We start from the raw sequence: 20,035 nt of genomic DNA, 5'->3' as shown, positions 1-20,035 counted from the left end.
ACTCACCTCATTTTATAAAGACAGACAGATTGGCAACCCATACGCCTACCATAAGCAACCCATATTCGGCTCACTGCTGAGCTTGAGTCTCTTCTCTTCTCTTCTTCAAATGAGAGGGGTTAGGCTAATAGTACACTACGCTGGCCCAATGCGGATTGGCAGACTTCACACACGCAGAGAATTAAGAAAATTCCTGCTGGTATGCAGGTTTCCTTACGATTTTTTCCTTTATCGTTTGAGACACGTGATAATTATTTTTTTTTAAATGCACACAACTGAAAAGTTGGAGGTGCATGCCCCGGACCGGATTCGATCCCACACCCTCCGGAATCGGAGGCAGAGGTCATATCCACTAGGCTATCACGGCTCTCATAAGCTACCATAAGCAAGTACTGAAGTCAATTAAGGAGTGTCAAGAGTCCAGCTGGCCGATTCATCAACTTTGAATACCTTTAGTTGATACTAACCGACGCCCCGAGGTTTCAACTGTGAAATACCCGTTCCCATGAGAATACGGGCACAAAATATGGACTATGACAACCACAAGTAAAACAGTGTTAGTCGTAAAAAATAATTAAAATCGGTTCAATAGATCCAGAGATTACCCCTTAGAATACCACAAACTTTACCTCTTTATAATATTAGTATTGATAACACGAAATTAAAGAACTAGCTATCGTTAGTAATTCTTTTAAATCACAAGAATTCGTATTCATTATTTATTTATTGGTAACGGATCAAAACTGAGATTATTAATATGTAAACATGTCATCCTGCCTTACGGGCAAACCTTCGTGGATATCACAAAGTAGGCAATGGATATTGATCACAGAGTAGGCAGTGGATAATGTCCAAGATGACATTGCAATTCTCGGAATACGAAAAATGCGTTTGTTATTGATTTGATGTTAATAACATAAGAGTACTTACCTACGTCAAATTGAGTCAATTGGCCTGCTGATCCTCAATTGTTATTTCTATTTGATATTTTCTACGGAATATCATGAGGATTTCGGTATCTAGTAATCAGACTCTTAGCGTTGCGGGAACCTTATGCTAGAGAAACTTAGAGTTTGATATTTAACGGTGTTTATTGAAAGGCTACCGCGAAACTAAATGACCGGCGATTGGGGACATTATTTCTCATAAGTTGCCGAGGAAAATTAAAAAAAAAAACAAGCGTTAGACGGTTGAACCTGCTACTACTACCTTTGAAAGCTGCTATAATCTAAATACCACAGTTACCTTTAGTAGGAGCAGTGGCGTCAAATGTTCAAATTTGTATAACTTATTCGTATAGGTACTCGTAGGCACACAAGGCTCAGAGTCACACAGCGGGCGATCGAACGGGCTGTGCTCGGAGTATCTCCGCGTGATCGAATCATAAATGTGGAGATCCGCAGACGAACCAAAGTCACCGACATAGCTGAACGAGTCTCGAAGCTAAAGTGGCAATGGGTGAGACACATTGTTCGAAGAGCCGATGGACGTTGGAGTCCCAAGGTGCTGGAATAACGACCCCGCACTAAAAAGCGCAGTGTTGGTCTACCCCCCACCAGGGTGTAGTGACGACAGCGAGTCGCAGGGGTTCGCTGGATGCAGGCGTCTCAATATCGTGGTGTTTGGAAGTCCCCACAAAAGGCCTATGTCCTGCAGTGGATGTCCATCGACTGATATGATGATGATAGTGCATACTCCAATTATAAATCTTGTGTACGCCACTGGGTAGTAGAGAACCTACAGCCTTTATAAAATGAGGTATGTGTGGCTAAGCAGGCTCTTAGTCCATAATCTCTAGAGGAAATCAAATTACAACTTGTTGCATAGGATTACCGAGACCACTTTCCTCTCCCCATAAGCGGTTCAAATTACCCGACTGTTTTAAATTTTCGTATTCCCGCTGTGGGACTGGAGTCTCGAGCGACATTCTGTAAATGGTCAGGTTATACGAAACATATAGTTAGTTGGGAGGATATGCAGAAACGCCTCATTTTCGAATTAGGTTTGTTTGTGTTGTGTTTGCACTGTTTGGACGAAATATGCTCGCGAAATGGGAGTTAAGTGAGTTTTTGATATTTTAATTTATGATTTTCGTTATTATGCCGGTATATTAATGATGATATAATGAATTATTTCTGGGTACCTATTTAACTACTAATTGATATTATATCATTATGAAATTTTGCATATTGCATACAAAAGCACAAAAAATAATTATGATATATTTTATTCATAAAGAAAACATATGAGGGATAAAAAACTACATTTATAAATAAAACCGGCCAAGTGCTAGTCGGGCCACGCGCAGTGTAGGGTTCCCTAGATTAAGTTAGCACTTTAATCCCTTATGTAATGCACAAAAATACTGACAACGAAAATTCATCCTCAATTTGCATGTAGGGATGGAACCCCAAAAATGTTTTAATAAGATACATTTACTTTAAAAATGTATTTATTTATTTTATACGTCTACTTGATACAAGGTCATTACCCTGTGATTTGCAAGTATAACGAATTCTCCTCGTTATAGCTTCATTACTAGTTGTCATGGGCAACACATTCCAATGAACACTTCTATAGACAGCCGTATGATCTTATTTGCGTTGATATGAAATAACTAGCAGTTTATATATTGAAAATTTCATGATTGTGGATGATGACTAAGTTTGTTGAATCTATTGGTTTTTATGAGACATTCGGGTAAATGAGTTCAATATTACCTAATTAATATGTAAAAAACAAAGATTGACTAGATGTTTGCAAAATAAATAAGATTATAAAATTTCAAATCGACTCAAATTCTTTTATCGTAATTAGATGAAAAATCATAAATTTTTATCTTCTTTACATTATACGTGACATTTTTCAATATTTGAATTATGAACTTAAGCGCACAAATAACAAAGATATATATTTGTAATTTTGTTTCAATGCCCATACAAGTCTAACGATCAGCGAATCAATTCATGCCATTTTGTATGGGGCGGTTTTCAGGGATCCGTGGCTGTGCCGCAAATCTGACCCTTTAAATCCTTGTAGCTCCGAAAGTAATGATCGCAGATATACTGTTATTTTTAAAAAATGGCCTTGCTATTAAGATACCTTAGTAATTTATATACAATTTAAAAATTTTAAAAACTGTAATCATCCCTAGTTGGATTTCACTAAATTGTGTTTACCTTAAGCCAATGCGCGAGTCACTGTCAAAAAAACCAAAATCTTGACTGTAAAATTGGAAGAGTTCCTAATATCATCATATCCTGATATGAAAATACTTAATGGGACTAACTTGGGAGTATACCTATACTTTAGCAACAACAAAAATTACCTCCTATAGAAAGTCGGTTAATAAATTAAAACATTTTTGCTCGTTTGTTTGCAGGGACCCCTATTCCGAAAGGTATAAAACGGCATCCATATAGGACCGCTTTTTTGTCCATTTTGTCTGTCTGAATGTCTATCAAGACATTTTACTTACAAAAAAATATAATCAGGTTTGCAATCTTTGGAATCTGTAAACTGAGTCAACGTAGTGAAAAGACACGCACTTGGCCGGATTCTTTTCATTCAAGTTAGCTCGCCTTACCTGTGATCTTACGTGACGGTGCCTTAGATGGTAACTAGTTTTCTAGAAAAAAGATGTAGTTATTACTTATTTAGTAGTAATCGCTTACCTTGGCAATTTCTGTTAGATAACCTCTTTTACCACATCCAATCTTGATTCAGTTTTTGGTGGTTTTCCTTCCTTATTTTTTTTTTTAAATCTTTTCCTTATTTTTCGACTTTTTATTTATGTGTTTTATCTTTACGGAGACAAAAATGACGTTTCATAATATGTTGAGTTGCCTGATTTTTATATGCAGTAAATAATTCGTCGTTAGACGTCACAAATTACGTCGATACTTAGGAATTAAATAATTGATTTCTTTGATCCTCGCCCCGCTGGACTCTTGTTGTACCTTACCTTACCTTATCAGCCGATAGACGTCCACTGCTGGACACAGGCCTCTTGCATGGACCTCCAAACAAAACGGTCTCGAGCCGCCAGCATCCAGCGGCTCTCTGCAACCCGCTTGATATCCTCGGTCCAGTGGGGGGTCGACCAACACTGCGCTTTCCGGTACGGGGTATCCATTCCAGCACCTTGGGACCCCAACGTCTATCAGCTCTTCGAACTATGTGGCTTGCGCAATGCTACTTCAGTTTTGCGACTCGCTGAGCTATGTCAGAGACTTTGGTTCGTCTGCGGTTCTCCGCATTCCTGATTCGATCACTATTGTCGTACCTACTCCTAATACAATATTTCCTGACTGGTTGGAGAGAAATGGGAATATTGGTCATTTTTCAAAGATAAGACAAATATTCTTTATAAAAAAAAATTTGGTATATATACATCAAGTTCAAATATAGCAAGAGTTTTGTACTGTTTGAACACCAGTTTATGCTAACAAAGAAGGGCCAAAAAACTGTAAAAAGCTTTTCTGTCATGCGCATATTGGCATGTTTGTTTTTGCTTGAATATACACTTATCTAGTTAGATAAGTCTATTTCCAGTAGCGTGGGGGCTGCCCCTAGAATCTACACATAGTCTTCCTAGTAAGGTTTGTAGAGCCGATAGTAACACCCGCCGCGAGGTACGACGTAATGAGGTAAGATACACGACTTTTATATTGCAATTAAAAGTAGCTTGACAACTTCGTTCGTAACACTCCCGATGTTCGGTGTGGGCCGGGGGGCGTGTAGCGACGAATGAAAAACCCACGACGGATGCACGTCACTTCCCCACACCTACGCTGTCGCTCGCATATCATGGGAGTGTTATCAAAGAACTTGCCAGACTATGGTAATCGCACGGTTCTAGGTAATTGTTGTAGATAAAGTAGACTTGATTAAAGATGATAAGTTTGTAGTATTAAAAAAAATCTAAAACTTAACTCTATTTACCTAAAGTATATTTGCCTACATTACTGTACCATACCTAATATTTGCTAATAACAAATAAACCACTCTGCAATCCTTGTGAGTTCACTCATAGTACAAGAGAATATTATTCTCAGCTAAGTCACGTCTAACGGCCAGTTTCTTCATCGTAAGTAACAGTCAAAGTAACGTCATAAAACAAAAGTAACGGTCTTAATCACGGAAAAATAAAGTCTTCTTTACTACTTTTTTAGAATTTAAACAATCGTGAGTGTATCCGACCTAATATCACGTGAGTTTTAGCCGTGTTTCATAATCAATTAATATGAATAATTAATTGATTATGAAACACGGCTAAAACTCATGTGATATTAGGTCGGAGTATGCCTGACTAGTTAGTTAGCTGGTTCTTGCATCGCGGCACGATTCAAACTGATCTGTTTAAATCGTGCCGCGATGCAAGAACCAGCTCATGACTAAGGGCCCCGTATGGGTTTGAAACTAGTCGGGCATTCTTTACTACTCACTACTTTTACTGTTACTTTAGCTTTACAAAAAGAAACTGGCTGTAAGTGACGGTGACACGCGTGACGATGTTTGGCACTTCTAGTAATTTGAAAAACAAATTCAAAGTCGATTACGACGTGTAAGTGTAGCAACACACCTGCGGAATGTAGGCGTAGTAACTTCAACTAGTACAAAGTAATGACGTCATGTATTGCTAAGCAAAATAGTCGAATTTCGTCGGCGCTTCAAATTCCCGTCAGTATTTACATAAAGGGATTTCCATCCAAGCGACCTTAAATCGATGTTTATTATAGTGTGTTCTATAAATTACTAGCGGTCCCGGTCAGGTTTCGCTTTGACTTATTCCCTTCCCCCACCCTATTCTACTCCTACCCTACACCTACACTACTGTTACCCTACACCTACCCTACCCTACCCCTACCTACCTCTACTCCTACTCTACCTCTACCTTAATCCTAGTCTACCCGTAGTGTTTGAAAAATAAATGTTGGCCGATTTTCAGACCTACCAAATCTATACTAACATTATAAAGCTGAAGAGGACGCGCTAATCTCAGGAACTACTGGTCTGATTTGAAAAATTCTTTTTATGTTAGATGGCTCATTTTTCGAGGAAGGCTATATATTATCTCTGTATTCCTACGGGGACGGGAACCACGCGGGTAAAACCGCGCGGTGTCAGCTAGTATGCATATAAAATATTATAAGAATCGGTCAAGCCGTTACGAAGGAGTATGGGAACAAACATTGTGACACGAGAATTTTATACATAAGAAGAAAGATTTTTTTTTTGTTATTCTTTACAAGTTAGCCCTTGACTACAATCTCACCTGATGGTAAGTGATGGTGCAATCTAAGATGGAAGCGGGCTAACTTCTTAGGAGGAGGATGAAATCCACACCCCTTTCGGTTTCTACACGACGTCGTACCGGAACGCTAAATCGCTAGGGTGGTAACTAGCCACGGACAAAGCCTCCCACTAGCCAGACCTGGACCAATTAAGAAAACCTCAATCGGTCCAGCCGGGGATCGAACCCAGGATCTCCGTCTTGTAAGTCCACTGCGCATATTACTGCGCCACGGAGGCCGTCAAAAAGATTAATTCATTACATTTAATTTTGCAGACTGCTGGTACTTCTGGGTCTTTTTATAGGCGTGCTATACGGTCTGCACATATTAGCACAGGACTACCAAGCGATCACCAAGCCCAAAGTTCTTCGATTTCTGTTCAAAAGGGACCTCAAGTACGCTACGAATTACGTGAGTATTGTATTTCTTGAAAGGGATAGTTAAATTCTATAGAAGCCATGTTTCTCAAACGATGACCGAAACTATGTGAATAACCCGTTGTCAGATATGATGATTGGGACTGTAATATTTATTAGGCGTGATAGCTCAGTGAATTTGACCTCTGCCTTTCGGAGGGCGTAGGTTCAAATGCGGTGTCCAGGGCATGCACCTTCGACTTTTTAGTTATGTGTATTTTAAGAAATTAAATATCCGTGTCTCAAACGGTGAAGGAAAAACATCGTGAGGAGACCTGCATACCGGAGAATTTTCTTAATTAATTTGTGTGAAGTCTGCCAAACCGCAATGGACCAGCGCGGTGGACTATTGGCCTAACCCCTCTCATTCTGAGAAGAGACTCGTGCCGAACAGCCCAAATATTTGTTGTTAATGGTGATGATGAATAATATCTTGAAAAGCACGTGAATCTGTCAATCTCTCTCTCTCCGACAACATCGGATTATCGTCTCATCTGACCGTGAGATACTGGAACAATGTTAGTAATCTCCTGCGTAATTGGTACAACTTGGAATTGGAACAGTAGTATCAGATGCTACGGTCGAAATTCGGTCACGGTAACTTACGCTTAGCTAGACGTCGTATAGTGTGCATATGATATTAAATCAATATTAATATTTAAAAGGTTAAAATAATTTCAATCAACACTTTCCGTTTCGTGGAATTTAGTTTTTCACAAATCCCTCGGGAACCATGGGTTTTTCCAGTATAAAGGTAGCCTACGTGTTAATCCATGCTATAATATATCTGAATACCCAGCTGATTCGGTTCAGTAGTCGTGGCATGAAAGAGTAACAAACATTCATATCATCAAAATCATCAGTTTTCGCAAATCTCGGGAAACCATGGATTTTTTCGGGATGTGTTCATCCAGAGTAAAATCTATTTCCATTCCAAATTTCAACTAAATCTCTTCAGTAGTAGCAGTGTTAAAGAGTAACAAACGTCAATACAAACTTTCGCGTTTATCTATACTAATATAATAAAGCTGAAGAGTTTGTTTGTTTGTTTGTTTGATTGAACGCGCTAATCTCAGGAACTACTGGTCTGATTTGAAAAATTCTTTCAGTGTTAGATAGCCCATTTATCGAGGAAGGCTATAGGTTATATATTATCTCCATATTCCTACAGGAACGGGAACCACGCGGATGAAACCGCTCGGCGTCAGCTAGTAGTATTATATAATAGGAAGCATTAATAAGACAACTCTTAGGGTATGCAGTACCTTAATGCATGTTAAGTGCACGCCATTGACTGCATGGTCACTTAACATCAGGTTGATAAAGGGCAAACTTGTCTTTGAATAAAATAAAAAATAAATAAGTAAACAAATAAATATGGATTACGTTTTAAAATTTAAACGAAGTTACTTAAGAATTTCATTTCACAGAACGCTACAGTAAGATGGAGGAAAATATTGCAGTACGATACAATGCAATGCGCGCGTTTGCTCTATTGTGATCTGGGAGCACATTTGCCGGACAATGAGTTGCGGCGAGGCTTCACCTACATGCTCGCGTAAGTATTGTGCGGAGGCACATCAAATTATTTACTAGTAGTAAAGGAGCCCAAAGGGAGATATTGGGATTTACTCGATCATGGCATATACTCGTAACATAAGTATACCTTGCACGTTTTTGAGTACCTCCAACAATCGTGAACCCTTAATATTGATTGATACGTTTAAGATAATAAATACCCTTACAAATACTCAATCAGAATGTGGAGGTGGACATTTCGAAAATCTAATACAGGAGATTGGCGAGGTTGCATGTATTTTGGGTCTAACAGATAGAAGTAGCGTACATAATAGAAACCCATTAATAGTTGTTTATCGTGCTTAAACTAAGAAAAAACCAAATAGTAACCAATCTTGAAAAGCAGGGAGAAAAAAGATATACTTCAAAATTAGAAGTTACCCTATCTGTGCATACGAATTTTATACTGAAAGACACTCCCGCTAACATACAACTGCGTAACTGCTTTATAAATACGAAGTATAGAAGTTATGTTGATACCCGTTTTGTAAAATCTCAATATTTTTTTACAAGCATCTTATAAAATAATAGTTTTAATTAATACGAGTGTACGACACTTCTGAATGTGACTCCCACTTTCGCCATACTCCTTTGTAATATATAAATTAGGGATATGCTAATAGTAAAGCAATTTTCTAAAAGTAACAGGATATCTGCGATCATTACTTTCGGAGCTACAGGGATTTAAAGGGTTAGATTTTGCGGCACTGTCACGAATCCCTGAAAAAAGTCCCATAAAAATGGCACGAATTAATGACGTCGTTGATTCGCTGATCGTTAGATTTGTATGGGCGTTCAAACAAAATTACAAATATCTTTGTTATTTGTGCGTTTATGTTTATAGTTCACGTATTCAAAAATGTCACGTTTAATGTAAGGAAGCTAAAAATGTATGAATTTTCATCAACTTACGATAAACGAATTTTAGTAGATTTTAAAATTATAATCTTATTTATTTTGAAAACGTCTTGTCAATCTTTGTTTTTTACATATAAATCAAGTTGAAAAATCAAATCCTTGTATTTCTCTTTTCAAAAGCGTTTATTTCTTTTTATTTTGAAGGAAATAATCCACCAAATAATCGCTAATATTCCTGACGATTTCAGTTAACCGAAATGATAGAAATGGTCTTTAAAGTCTATAGTTTTTTTCCCCGACATTAAAAGCTATAATTGTGTAACCACTTATTTTTACTATCATCTAGTCTACCAAATCTAGTCGGTGCCCATGACGCTTTAGTAACTGCAAATTTAGCAACTTGAGTTCCCCTACTATATTATATAAACGTGCTGTATTCAACCGGGGAAGATATTCTTCGCACCCGTTCCTTAGAGATTTTGTACAGAAAATATTTTATTTATTACAGTATCTAAGATAAGTAGAACAAATTGTTCGACAGAGAATAAAATTAAACTAGGGTGACAAGTTTTGCCGGAAATGCCTTTTATAATAAATAATTCATTTATAACATAAAGTTATAGACAACGTCTATTATTACTAAGTAATTCGACAGTATATAAAGTAAAGCTAGAATAAAGATTTTTGTGTAAAAAAAATACATTTTATTAATTACAATGAGGATAATGTTAAAAAAATTGCATCTTAATTATTTTTTATAATGAAAAAATGCTACCTTATTATTATATTATATATTAGTATCTGGATATACAGAAACGATTTTGAAAATTCTTTTAGCAATTGAAGACCACGTCATTTGTATCAATCATCAATCATAGTTTATTTTTATCCCCGTATTCCCGAGACATGCACATTTAATTTTACAGTTATGTGCATTTTATGAAATTAAATATCATAGGTATATCAAACGGTCAAAGAAAATCATCGTGAGGAAACTTGCATACCTGAGAAATTTCTTAAATTTGTGTGTGTGAAGTCTGCCAATCCATTTCAATCTGATAGGAGACCCGTGCTTAACAGAGAGCCGCCGAATATTGGTTGTTAATGAATGAATTCCCATGGGAACGGTAACTACGCGAGTGAAACCGCAGGGCATCTGTTAGTTAATTATAAAAATAAAAAACGACCCAGTTCATATTTTATTATTGCTAGGTGCGTGTTTAATAAAAAATATTTAATGAAAATTAAATTTATTTTATATAATAAAAGAGATAAAATAAAGAGCTTACCAACCGTTACGCTCGACATAACACTTTGTGATCTACCTCCATTGTTTTATTGCGCAAATCGACACTAGCATATTTTTATCGAAATATCGTTGTAATGCATGCTGTTTGCATGCATGGAGATTTAGTTAGTACTAGTAGATACAATACACGTAAAAGTAGGCTTCATATACGTAGTTCTTGTTTCTGTGAGAATACGGGGTTACATTACACCAATGCTAAGTTAATAAAAAATGGCCGAGTAAGTTTAGTGTTAAATAGTAACGAACAAACGAATATTTTTATTTTTACCGGTTTTACTCGCGCAGATCCAATAATGACGATAAGCAACATAAACGATAAATATAATAATTAGGTATGACATATATTTTTCTTAGAAATTCAGTAATCATTTTTATCTCAATGGTATCCCATAATTGCGGGATACAAAGTTGTTGGTATAAACTTCGACCATCGTCCTCGGGTATGTAATTAGAGAATGTTCGCTTACAAAATAATATGTGATGACCCCACTTGGACCGCACTTGGGACTACCTGGGAGCACTTCAATTACTTTATAAGACGATAAGGTCCATTCCATTCTCCAGGAGACTACTTAATTATTATCTTAGTACTAGAGTTGGAGCCCGAAGTTTTTGAAATTAGAATGAAGTCTTCATATATTACAGACTAGCTGACGCCGCGCGGTTTCACCCCGTTCCCCAATGAATATGGGAATAGCTTTTAGCCTTTCTCAATTAATGGGCTATCTAACACTGAAATAATTTTTCATATTGGATCAGTAGTTAATGAGTTAAGCACGTTCAACCAAACAAAGTCTTCGGCTTTATAATATTAGTATAGATACAATTGGTGTTTCTAATTGATTATGTAATAGGGTTGTTGAATCATGTCAAATTTAATATAAATAATATTAATTTCATAATAATTTTTCATTTAGTGCATGGTATAAGGGTCGGAATAATATCAATATTAATTGATATAAGGTAAAGATTTCAATATAAAACTAAATTTAAAAATCATGTATTTTTTAAAATTTTCCAAACGTCAAAAACGCTGTCGTCCATTTTGTGAAGTCTCAATGTTACTTGATGTACTAAACGTCAAGCTAATTGTTAACTTATTTGTATGTCAAACGCTCCATTTGGGACAGGCGTTTGGCTCGTATCGTCAAAAACATACTAGTATTTAAAAACTAAAATTTTCATGTAATCGCGTCTCAAAAATATACGAATTTCTTTTTCAATCTAGTACAACGCTATTGACTTATTTAAGACCATTTAAAAAAAAAGTGTCAACTAGTGAAATTGAGGGTCTGTACGTTATTCAGCCTATAATGAGGTCCTGGGTTCTTGTTCTGCGGAACTATAATGTAATGTGTCCTCGTTCTATCTACTATCACTGTTTTTGAGAAACAGCCTGGTGACGACGGACGGACAGTGGACTCTTTGTAATAGAGTCCCATTTTACCCTTTGGGTACAGAACCCTAAAAGTTCATTTAGTCTATAACTAGCGGACGCAGGCGACTTCGTTCGCGTGAAAATCGATGTATTTCAACTCCTTCTATTTACTTATATTTTTGCATGTTTTATAATAAATAATAAATGGTCCAATAACCATTTTTACAAAACTTACTCAAAATATGAACGATTTATATTAATCTATTAAACATAAAGGGGTTGACCCATTTTAACCCCTTTATTCCCCTTTAGGAGTATAATTTTTACAAAATTTTGAATGACATTATAGTATTTTTCTGGTAGTACCTAGCAATTTTTACAGATGTAACTTGAAAAATGAAGAACCTTAAATACAAATTTTCAACTCCGTTTGATCCCTGTCTGATTTATATTTCGCGACAAAATATATTCTTTAACGTACTTCGTATGATGTTTTCAAATCATGGCAAATTACCCAGTTAATCCAGTTTTTGAATAGCAAATCAATCCAAATTACCACGTTAGTAGATTTAAGCAGATATTATATTACATTTTGAAAAAGTTGGAACGAGCACAATTTCCAGTATTTTTCTTATATGAAAAATTTAGCATTTTTAATATATTTTTACCAGCAACTTTGTAACTACAAACAGTAGACACAAGTTTTATACCAATTTAGAAACCTCGTTATATGTGTATGTTCTTAAAATTATGATATATATCAGTTCCATTCATTTTGCACAGGACATTTTTTTAAATCGGTTCATGTTAATGAAAACAAAATAATTGAGTATTGTACTCAAAGCTTCTACTACAAAACAAATAAAACATTATAAAAAACACGCCTATAGCACGCACTAAAAATTACAATTGGATTTAGGTCACGTGATATTTTTTTTCGTATCCGATTCCGATCAGCACAACCTTTCATTTAATACCCATATCTTTGGGGAGATTGGGGAGGCCGCCATATTGGATTTATAATAACGTTTTTTAGCTAGTCATATATTGTCATCAGAATTCAGAGCGTGTGCAAAATTTCATCCTAATCGATGGCCGGGAGTGGGTCAAATTAAGATTAGTTAGTAAGCATACTTAGTTACAAGTGAAGCTAATACAAAGCGTTTAAAATACTATCATAATACATTGGTAATTTAATCCGCAATGTTCAACAAAAATTAGATCTCTAAAATATTAATTACAGCAGCATTGAAAAACTGATTCAAGATTAAAAAAAAATTAATAATCCGAAAAAAAAAAAAATTGGTCATCTTAGAGATTTTTTTAAAACTATTTAAATTAGTTTGAGATAATTAGGTGTTGCATATACCATTTGCGTTTATTAATTAATTACGGGACAGCGGGTGAGCGTGCGGGTCACTGCGTGTTAAGTGATTACCAAAGAACACTTGCTAATACTAGCATTAGCACTGCGAACTTTTGAGGGATTTTATATAAAAATAAATGCTAAACTGTCTTTACGTCCGTATTATTATGTAATGTAAATACCAGTTTGTACCACACTTTCTACGTTACATCATCGCTTACCCAGGACATGGAAACAAGTTATAAAATATATATAAACACGCGGGCGCCCGCGACTTTCTTTGCTAAATAAACGGTGGATATAAATTTCATTGAACGAAATAATTTAAAGATATATAGATCTCTCCTTGCTATACCATTTTTTTGTAAATCTATAAAGGCATGTACTAGAATAGATAGTTTAGTTACATATAGATAGTTTATTATGTCGAAGGACTGAATTAGACAATCTTCTACAAACTGTCACAGGCAGCTTGACTTTTTGGACACTTAAAACAATAATCGTCATATTTGAACAGATTTACAGAACTCCTAAACAAAAAACCTGTCTCAAAAACTTTCTATCTGTTGATAAAAACCGCATGAAAATCTGTCCAGTAGTTTTATCGCGAACAGACAGACAGACGCGTCGGAGGAATTCGTTTTATAATAATACTAGTTGACTGCCCACGGTTTCACCTGCGTGGTTCTTGTTCCCATAAGAATACGGAGATAAAAATATAGCCTTAATATAGCCTTTCTCGATAAATGGGCTATCTAACACTAAATTTTTCAAATCTGACCACTAGTTCCTGAAATTAGCGCGTTCAAGCAAACAAACAAACTCTTCAGCTTTATAATATTAATATAGATTATTGTATAGACATAGATAAACCTAAAGTTATCGGTAGTATTCAGAGAACTGGTCACGAATTCCTTCCAGTTAATGCTAAGAAGTTCAACTTGACTTGCAATCTCACTGAATAACTATAAAATGGCTTTCTTTGTATTTGTATATTCTCATCATCTCCTTTTCATTATCGTACTTAACCCAGTGGATATGATGCCTCCGATTCCGAAGAGGGTGGGTTCGAATCCGTTCCGGGATATGCACAACCAAATTTTCAGTTGCGTGCATTTTAAGAAATTAAATATCACGTGTATCAAACGGTGAAGGAAACATCGTGAGAAAACCTGCATACCAGAGAATTTTGTTAATTCTCTGCGTGTAAGAAATCTGCCAATCCGCATTTGGCCTGCGTGGTGGACTATTGGCCTAACCTCTCTCATTCTGAGAGGAGACTCGAGCTCAGCAGTGAGCCGAATATGGGTTGATAACGATGATGATGACTTAAGTGAGGTCGCTTTTAACCTATGATTTACTTCTTTCACACTTTAAACAGCTTTCACACTTTCCAACCATCTTTTTTTGGGTATATGTATATTCTATCAAAATGTATTCTTAACCCTAAAGTGGGTGCGCTATGAGCATTTTGCCGCACTCACCAAAACAATGTTATTAATTCATAAATCAATCGTCCGAAGTTTGCACCTTTTAGTAGTCGCTAGCTTCCTTCGGAATATATCAGGTACTAAAACTTGTCCTCAAAAGCTAAATACCACAAGCGCGCGGGTAGTCGCTAGAGGAGGAGGTTGTTATCATGACGCGCGGCGGCAAATTGCTCATCGCGCGCCCACTTGTGTAGGTAAAAATTGTGACATAATAGTTATTTTCAAAGTTGAAATTTTGACAATATTGCTGCATGTAAAAACTAAAAAAGATCTGAGCTGAAATTTTTTAGGCAACCCATTGGCTATATACAATGTTAATTAAATAGCGGACGCCTGCGATTTTGTCCGCGTGGAATCAGTTTTTCACAGTAACCGCGGGAACCGTGGATTTTTCCATTTTTCCAGGATGAAAAGTATTTAATAAAGTGTGTGTTCTAAATTTCAGCCAAATCGCACATACACACTTACATACAAACTTTCGCCTTTATAATATTGTGTAATTTGATATAACAACTTTTGATCGTCTACTTTCGTTACGTTACTAGTACTAGTACTTACTAGTTTCGTTTTAAAATGAGAATTAGGCTAACTTGAAAATAAATTTTTACTTTGACTTCTGACTTCACATTTGGTATCATCATCATCATATCAGCCGATGGACGTCCACTGCAGGACATAGGCCTTTTGTAGGGACTTCCAAAGATCACGATACTGAGCCACCTGCATCCAGCGAATCCCTGCGACCCGCTTGATGTCGTCACTCCCACCAGATGGGCTGACGAGTCGTCAGTCCATCTGGTGGGGGGTCGACCAACACTTTGCTTACTAGTGCGGGGTCGCCACTCCAGCATCTTGGGACCCCAACGTCCATGGGCTCTTCGAACTATGTGCCCTGCTCATTGGCACTTCAGCTTCGCAACTCGTTGAGCTATGTCTATGACTTTAGTTTTTCTGCGGATCTTCTCATTTCTGATTCGATCACGCAGAGATACTCCTAACATAGCTCGTTCCATCGCCCGCTGTGTGACTCTGAGCCTTCTATTACCTATATATACCTATTTCATTTGCGTAATCTTGGAGACTGGTTTGAGTAGTTAGATACTCAGAACTTTTTTTATCTACAGCTTGTTTGAGGAAGTATAACTCGTGCGCATCAACTTGACACCTGGCTATCAAACACAACCAAACAAACATAGTACAAACATCATTCGAGCCAGGTGTCAAATTAATCCGCAATAGTTGTACTACCGCCTATCGCCTTAATGTCGTCTTGAAACCGAAAGGAGTGTGTGGATTTCCTCCTACCAAGTTAGCCCGCTTCCATCTTAGATTACATCATCATGGGAGGCTTTGGCCGTGGCTAGTTACCACCCTTCCGGCAAAGACGTACCGCCAAGCGATTTAGCGTTCCGGTACGATGCCGTGTAGAAACCGAAAGGGGGTGTGGATTTTCATCCTCCTCCTAACAAGTTAGCCCGCTTTCATCTCAGACTGCATCATCACTTACCATCAGGTGAGGTTGTAGTCAAGGGCTAACTTGTAAAGAATAAAAAAAAATAGGACAAAAGGTCTACTTTCGTTCAAATGAACCATTTGTATTAAATTTCGGAAATTATGGAAACAAACATGGCGCTTTATAATTTGTTGTTATACAGTCGGAAAATGTCTTAGTACTGTGAGATAACGGAAATTCCAGTCGCGAACGGAATCCACTTTAATAATACATTTTCACTTGAATTAACGTTTGCTGGCATTACTTTCAGACTAGCTACCAAAGAAGAGGATAACGCTGCACTGGAGGAATTCAAGTCGGCGTACTTTCATGGCAGAATGCTTCGCGATAATCCAGCACTATGCAGAGAGAAATATCCGTCGTGTCCGTTTAAAGCTGTGCTTTTATTCGATTTGCTCCACTATTTGCTGCATACCCTTTAAAGATAACGGACTGTGACACGCGAGTAACACACGGATTTTCGAGTAACAACGTTTTTTTGTTTGCTTGCTCGGAACAAGCTCCAGCTAGAAACTCTAGCTACATGGGCTATACCTACATAGAAATTTTAGAATTTTAACTATCGTTAGTGTTTGTTATTCATGTAAATGTATAAGCTTCGGGTACTACTCGTTATATCCTTTTTATTAAGGCTTTAGTCAAGGGAAAAGTTTCTAGTATCTCGTAAGATACGTGAACCAAGAGAAATTAGTCGTCACCCGAATTTTAATCGTGATCATGGATGGTTGGTTGATCGGTGTACAAGAAGACGGGTCCAATCAGGATGACATTCATGAGCCGTCGCAGAGTGTAACGGAACCTTTCGTTCCCAACCTCACCTCTCCCAATGCTCGCTGAGAGCGGCGGCGCGCGCTGCGAGCGTTGAGAGAGGATCAATTTGGATCGTGCCGAGTTACAAGAATCAGTTTATGACCAACCCCGTATGGGTTCGAAACTAGTCTGGCATAATCCGACGTTGTATCACCATGAGATTTAGCCGTGTTTCATAATCAATTAATATACATTGAGGAGTTCTCCACCCGCTAAATTATTGTCCTTATCCAGTGGTTGAATGGGTTTATGCCGACTGCGGCCGGCTGGAAATTTGTCGCCCTCCCTATTTTAATTATTGCTTTAAAGTTAAAATGTTTGTTCGACGGTTTAGCCGATTACAACTTATCTGTCCTAATATTATAAAGAGGTGAAATTTGGGGTATTGTATTGGGTAATCCGTGGATCTACTAAAACGATTTTGAAAATACTTTTACCACTGGAATTCCATGTCATGTTCCATATTCGTGATAGCTCAGTGGATATGACCTCTTGGATTCCGGCGGGCGTTGATTCGTTTACGGTCCGGGGCATGCACCTCAACAAAAATAAACTCTTAAATTGTAAAAGCATTTTCATAACAACTAAGAAATTCAAATTTCTCCATTTTCAAAATCAGTTTCATTCTAAACTCCATCTTATTCCTTAGATAGTATAAATTCCTTTGTGTTATTATGAACACAAAAATTCCATTTATAGAATATTAAAATTAAATTAAAAAAGTAAAAATTTTGTTGAGTTGGTGTTTTTATGTTAATTTTTAAGTATTTTTGTGACGAAATTAAATAAAAAAATAAAGCGTATTTTCTCTGTATTCAAATAAATAAGCTAACAGAACCCTTCATTTCAAAACTCATAAGAACTTTATAAATTCAAAACCAACGACATTATATTGCACCTTTCAAGACTATTTGACTGTTTGACTTAAGTAGCACACAGCTCTCATAAAGTCATCTTAATCTAAATGTACAAAACTAGAACGGAAGCAGTGGGTAGGTATGATAATTATAATATTTACCTGATATTACAGACAATGAAAACTGTAAAATTTATGATTTTCAATATTAAAAGACTTTCTGAGTAAGCAGAGTTCCTACGTTTATATGAAGTGCCCTACTTAATTTTGAGTAGTAGTTACGAGTACGTCTATTAAAGGGGTGCTATGTCTAGCCAGCCAGGCTAGGCTGAAGTATGCCTTGCAACGTCATCTCGTCGCAAGATTTGCATAATTTCTTAGCACTCTTGAATAATCTCGAGCAAAGTGCATCTATCTCAGAAAAGTCATATTTAAAACTAGTGGACGAAGTCTTAGTGAAAGTCTTCTTGGGTCCAGATAAAAAGGAAAAATGTAGCAATTAAATATCGATAGAGGATATTTGGAATGCCATGTCTTGACTAAGTTCCTAGAAGGCGTGCGATGGAAAGAATTATGCAGAAATGAGGAGATCCGCAGACGAACCAAAGTCACTGACATAGCTCAGCGAGTCGCAAAGATGAAGTGGTATTTCCAGGCCACGTAGTTCGAAGAACCGATGGACTTTGCGGTCCCACGGTGCTGGAATGGCGACCGCATACGGGAAAGCAGTGTTGGTCGACCCCCCAATAGGTGGACCGAGGACATCAAGTGGGTTGCAGAAAGGATGCTGACGGCTCGAGACCGTTCTGTTTGGAAGTCTATGCAAGTGATGATGAACTAACCCATTGTTGTTTATTTATAAGTTTTCAAACTTATCATTTTGCTATTCTTCCAAAACTTCTCCTCAAATCTGGGCCGAGAATACTGAGAATAAATTAATATTTCGTAGCGTGACCTGGGACTTGATACCAGGACCTCATCATCCAACCGAAGCCATATATGCTAACTGAACCACCAAGGAAATTTAGAAATTGTAAATTCTTTAAATGGACCACTGGTAGGAATCAAACCGAAAACTTTTCAATTATGAAGAGAGGTCTGACAGCCTCCGTGGCGCAGTGGTATTCGCGGTAAATTTACAAGACGGAGGTCCTGGGTTCGATCTGGCCGGTCTGATTGAGGTTTTCTTAATTGTTCCAGGTCTGACTGTTGGTTAGTTACCACTCTTACAGCAAAGACCAAGCAATTTAACCCCGGTACGATGTCGTGGAGAAACCAAAAGGGGTGTGGATTTTCATCCTCCTCCTTACAATTTAGTCCGCTTCCGTCTTAGATTGCATCATCACTTACCATCAGGTAAGATTGTAGCCAAGGGCTAACTTGTAAAGAATAAAGAAAGTCTTTCCCAACTTCTAGAGTCAAGATGAAGTCGTCGAAATTATAGTTAAACTGTAATTTACGTAGGTGAACACTTCAAATAACGCATTTCCAATACAGTAGTTAGGTACTCTTACCTACATTACATAGCAAAACACAATTATGCATGTTTCAACAAAGCGAGCCGGCTTAGTTGTTTGACTTCACCTGATTACTGATTCCAATTCCACTCGTTTGTTCAGTTTGTAGGTATTAAACGCGTTAAATATGTATATAGTTCTGTTCACCAGTAATATGTTCAAAATTTTTGGTTGACAGAACAAGAGAATAGTCCACCTAATAGGCATAGTAAATAGATAGTCAATATTCAATACAATCTCACCTGGTGGTAAGTGATGATACAATCTAAGATGGAAGTGGATTAACTTGTTAGGAGGAGGATGAAAATCCTTAATTATGCTTATTTTACAAGCACTTTCGAAACGCCAATCTCTTCAATTATGCTTAGTTTACAAGAACTTTCGAAACGTCAATCTCTTTAATTATGCTTAGTTTACAAGCACTTTCGAAACGTCAATCTCATCAATTATGCTTAGTTTACAAGCACTTTCGTAACATCAGGTTATATGGTATGATAAGATATGATAAGATAACGGTGATAATAATCAGTCGAAAACTTAAAATTAAATTTACGGGGGCTCCACACGCGCCTTGGTCCGAGAAGTGCTCAACAAACTCAGCCACAAAAAGCATAAAGATTCCAAGTAATCTCCATATCCTGTCTACTG

At 37.0% G+C, this 20,035-nt stretch overlaps 1 protein-coding gene across 2 annotated transcripts; it reads left to right on the top strand.

Moving 5' to 3' along the window:
• The first annotated feature begins 1,915 nt into the window (after positions 1–1,915).
• LOC112052606 (uncharacterized) lies at positions 1,916–16,705 on the top strand. 2 transcript variants are annotated; one of them, XM_024091751.2, is made up of 4 exons: positions 1,916–2,061; positions 6,572–6,707; positions 8,143–8,270; positions 16,455–16,705. In XM_024091751.2, the coding sequence occupies exons 1-4, from the start codon at positions 2,051–2,053 to the stop codon at positions 16,624–16,626; spliced, it is 447 nt and encodes a 148-aa protein (XP_023947519.2). In that variant the 5' UTR covers positions 1,916–2,050; the 3' UTR covers positions 16,627–16,705. The 2 variants fall into 2 exon arrangements, with proteins under 2 accessions (XP_023947519.2, XP_023947520.2); XM_024091752.2 differs by lacking the exon at positions 1,916–2,061 and adding an exon at positions 4,505–4,649.
• Positions 16,706–20,035: the final 3,330 nt, after the last annotated feature.

This window comes from Bicyclus anynana, chromosome 9, assembly GCF_947172395.1.
Source record: "Bicyclus anynana chromosome 9, ilBicAnyn1.1, whole genome shotgun sequence".
Taxonomy (NCBI): Eukaryota; Metazoa; Arthropoda; class Insecta; order Lepidoptera; family Nymphalidae; genus Bicyclus; species Bicyclus anynana.
The sequence above is the reverse complement of the archived record's forward strand: the minus strand, read 5'-3'. Positions and strand labels throughout refer to the sequence as shown.

Coding starts and splice junctions, on each gene's coding strand:
- LOC112052606 (XM_024091751.2), top strand. Junction 6,708..8,142: donor TCAAGTACGCTACGAATTAC/GTGAGTATTGTA, acceptor TTCATTTCACAG/AACGCTACAGTAAGATGGAG. Junction 8,271..16,454: donor GGCTTCACCTACATGCTCGC/GTAAGTATTGTG, acceptor CATTACTTTCAG/ACTAGCTACCAAAGAAGAGG.